Genomic DNA, 3796 nt, shown 5'->3' with positions numbered 1-3796 from the left:
CTCCTAAATCACTCGTACGCACAATTTAAGAACAAATCTGTGCGTACGAACGGTTCTTGCATGAGGCCCAATATTTATATGTTCACAGTAATCAAAAAGCCTAATTGGAAATCAAACAATTCATATTTTTGACACATGAAACTGCAGAGTAAATTGGGGATGTGAAGATGAGCCAGTTTCTACTGGTTCACTGAAACACGACTTGACTAGATCTTAACTGGTAGATTTTGTACCTTCGCAGTGTTAAGATTAGCACTGATTCTGTTGGTTCTACCAGATCAGTTTATTGACTAAACTAAAAGTCTGCAAGCAGGTTTATTTCTACAGACAACCACTGTAMAAGTAGCAAAAAAGTACAAAAAAAATTGTTATATTTGTGTAGGAAGTTGTTCTTTTACTGAACAACTACTTGGCTGCAATTTTTGCCGTATATCAATAGTTTTTTTTGTTTTTTTTACTGGTGACTCATACTGTTTAGGAACACAACTGTAGTAATCCCAGACGAAACAGCAACAGACATTCAGTTTGCTTGACAATGACCATGTGAACCAACTAATATTTTAGGAAAAATCAAATGTTGACCTATGTTTTATTATTTACAATGTGAAAATGCCTATTGCTGCTCACTGCTGAGTTCCTGAAAAAAAATTAAACACATTCTCAGACTGGACACTTTTTTTTTACTTTGTACTAGGCCATTTTTCTCTATATTTTGAAAATTGTTATACAGGTTTCATGAAAATGTCTTTTCATGTTTAACAAGACCTGTTTAAAAGCAGTGGTTCTAATTAGTTAGTAAAAAATTCTGCTTTAGTATTGAATTTAATCTGTTGAATCAAAACTCATACAGCATTAAATCTCATTGTATTGTGATTAAAAGCTGAATCGTATTGTTCATACAAACTGAATAAAATTGTGATTATTAACTGAACAGTATTAAGACTGAATCTGAATAAAGACCAATTTAATTTGTAATAAAAGATTGAATCATATTGGGATTATAGGCTTGTTTTGTAAATAAATATTAAAGCATATAACGATTAGGGGCTGAATCATATCATGTTGAATCAATTTTTGCTTCTCACCTATATTTAATGAATTGTATTGTCAGCAGTACCGTGAGACCACGCAGGCTATAACCCTACTGTTCTTTAAAGTGGGGTACAGTATTATGTATTTTCCAGGCACATAGTTCAATTCTATACCATAATCAAGTAACAATGTTACCTTCAGTCGTGATGAAAACACTATATATCAAAAATAAATTTGACCTGGCATCATAGTCTATCTAAAAACCTAGAAATTGGCCTCTGTCTCTTTAAGAACCTACTACTGTTTCTGACATTCCCACTTCAGCATGTCTTCACAACAATGCTCTGTGGGATGGTTTTGATGAGAGAATGACATAACATGATATAAAGCTCAAAAACATAAATTTTGCATAATACTAACCCTTTAATTTAGACAGTATTAAAAATTTTTTAGAACTTCATCATCTGTAATGTTCGTCATTTGTTTTTACAGAAACAGTGCAGTAATATACAGTAGCTCCCATATAAGATACTGTATTGATCTAAATTAAAAAAATTTAATGCTGCAGATTTAGATGAGCAGAAGGAAGCATATGGTGTGAAGTTTTTTGGGTATAACACCAAGCTTTAGTACGCAGTTCCATGGGTTGCTTCTAGTTGTGATTGGAAATCAAATAGTGTTGTTTATCTTTATTTATTGCTCTTGTGCTATGTGGGAAGAATAGCTTTCATTTCTCTCTCTGCAGACCTGATAGTATTTGCACTGCTGGCAAATGAATAGCAGAGAATAAAAACTGTTTAGATCCAAACAAACACAAGAATCACCACCCAAAAATGGGAATTCAACATATTTTTTTGTAGCGCCCATTGCTTTTTCCTAACTTGTGCTTCTGTTTGCTTGTGTATTTGTCTCAGGTCTCCCTTTGCCAGCGTGACAGAGTATTCATTACTGAAGAACAACATTGTGCAGCTCTGCTTAGAGCTGACCACCATCGTCCAACAGGTGCTTTCACACACTCGGTGCAAACATGAATATCGGCGGTGGTTTCGACAGCAAAGCCACGGAACGTGTTTATGAACGGAGCTGGCAGAGTCGCGAGCACATGTTTGAATCATGAGCTAACATGACCTTATTGATTCCACTCTCCAACCCACAGCTCTGATGGGCCCATCATTTCCTGTCCTCCTTTTGCTCGCTCCCTCGTGCTTCACCACACAGCGCACACACAGACACATGTGCAGCCTTMAAAACAAATAAYTAAATCTGCTGCTGCATGCACACACTCTGGCTATGTAGCCATCTCATTCTTTGGCTGAAAACTCAGTCTGCTCTCTGGTAAGAGTCTTGCTTAGAGTGTGTGTGACGGTGTGTTTGTGCCCAGAGTGAGTCCTGGAGCTAAGCAGATAACACCCATCCCCTCTTACACGGGCCAGAGGAGACTGAATTAAAAAGGGGCCACCGTGGGTTCACAAAAGGCCAAATAAACCTGTGGCTGCCAGGGTGTAGCGAGACAGACAAAGATGGCAGCAGTGCCTGCACTAATGCATCAAACAAATGTTTGCCTCCTACCCTGCCCATCTGGATTGAGAGGGCTTCTTTTCTGGACCAGTATTAACGTCCATAAATTGCTGAAAAGCAATCTGTCTCTTTGAAATAATTTTGTATCCAAATCTGGAGGAGGAAGCTTGTGAAGCTCCAGGGAGCAAAACTGGTCGATCCGGTGTTGGTTTGTCCATGATGCAGACAAAGTTGGAGAGAAAAGAGCTGACTGCTCATATTCTCAAACGTCTCGTTTCTGTTCTTCTTTATTGCATGTTAAATTTGGAGCAGAGGGATGTCAAAGCTTGTGTGCAGATGTTTGCATCAATGCTTTTCTRTTTCAGTAATTCTTTGTCCTTCTGCCCTCGTGTCCGTTCACAGGACTGCACAGTGTACGAGACGGAGAATAAGATTCTTCACGTGGTAAGTGCTTGATCTGGCCTGCGTATTCACYATGATCACAAACTGTTGGAGTGTTTYTATCAGGTGTCATTTGTACCAACATTTTTACATAAGCTGGTTTATATTTAAATGGTAAACGGACTGGCCTTATGTAGCACTTTATCAAAACCCACAGCGCTTTACACTGTCATTCACCCGTTCACACACTGATGGTGGTAAGCTACATTGTAGCCACAGCTGCCCTGTGACAGAGGTGGGGTTGCCATGCACCGGTGCCATCAGACCCTCTGACCACCATCAGTAAGCAAGCGGGTGAAGTGTCTTGCCCTAGGACACAACGGCTGAGATGGCTGGAACGTATTGAAATTTAAAGGAGACATATCATGCAAAATCCACTTTTTTAATAGTTAAATGCATTTTGTTGTTTACTTGGAGTCTCTAGGAGTGAAGAAATTTTTAATTTAGTCTGTCTCTGTGCTGCATAGATATAGTTATATTCTGTTTTTTTTCCATTTGTTTAGTTTTCTCTATTTTCTATGATGTTTTCTGAACTATTACGTCAAATTATTTGCAACGGAACTGCCGTATAAGGTCTGGACCAACCAACAACAATTTGGTCATTTTCATTCTCCTGTCTCTCTGGGTCAGACTCTGGCTCCAACATGTAAGACTGGATTGGACAAGTCTTTGACATCTTTTAATTAATTTGTAAATAAAATGTTTCCGCACTGCTATATACAGCGGGTAAAATAAGTATTGAACACGTCACCATTTTTCTCAGTAAATATATTACTAGAGGTGCTAATGACATGAAATTTTCACC

General features: G+C 38.2%; 1 protein-coding gene across 1 annotated transcript in view; it reads left to right on the top strand.

The window, feature by feature from the left end:
• Positions 1-3796, top strand: part of si:ch211-26b3.4 (connector enhancer of kinase suppressor of ras 2) — a gene marked incomplete at its 5' end in the record, with an annotated part of 96244 nt that overhangs the window by 15178 nt on the left and 77270 nt on the right. Inside the window, 2 exon segments of the mRNA XM_014022074.1 lie at positions 1947-2034; positions 2953-2994. Coding sequence (XP_013877528.1) covers positions 1947-2034; positions 2953-2994 — 130 coding nt within the window.

This window comes from Austrofundulus limnaeus, unplaced genomic scaffold (genome assembly GCF_001266775.1).
Source record: "Austrofundulus limnaeus strain Quisiro unplaced genomic scaffold, Austrofundulus_limnaeus-1.0 Scaffold317, whole genome shotgun sequence".
NCBI classification, from domain to species: Eukaryota; Metazoa; Chordata; class Actinopteri; order Cyprinodontiformes; family Rivulidae; genus Austrofundulus; species Austrofundulus limnaeus.
The sequence above is the reverse complement of the archived record's forward strand: the minus strand, read 5'-3'. Positions and strand labels throughout refer to the sequence as shown.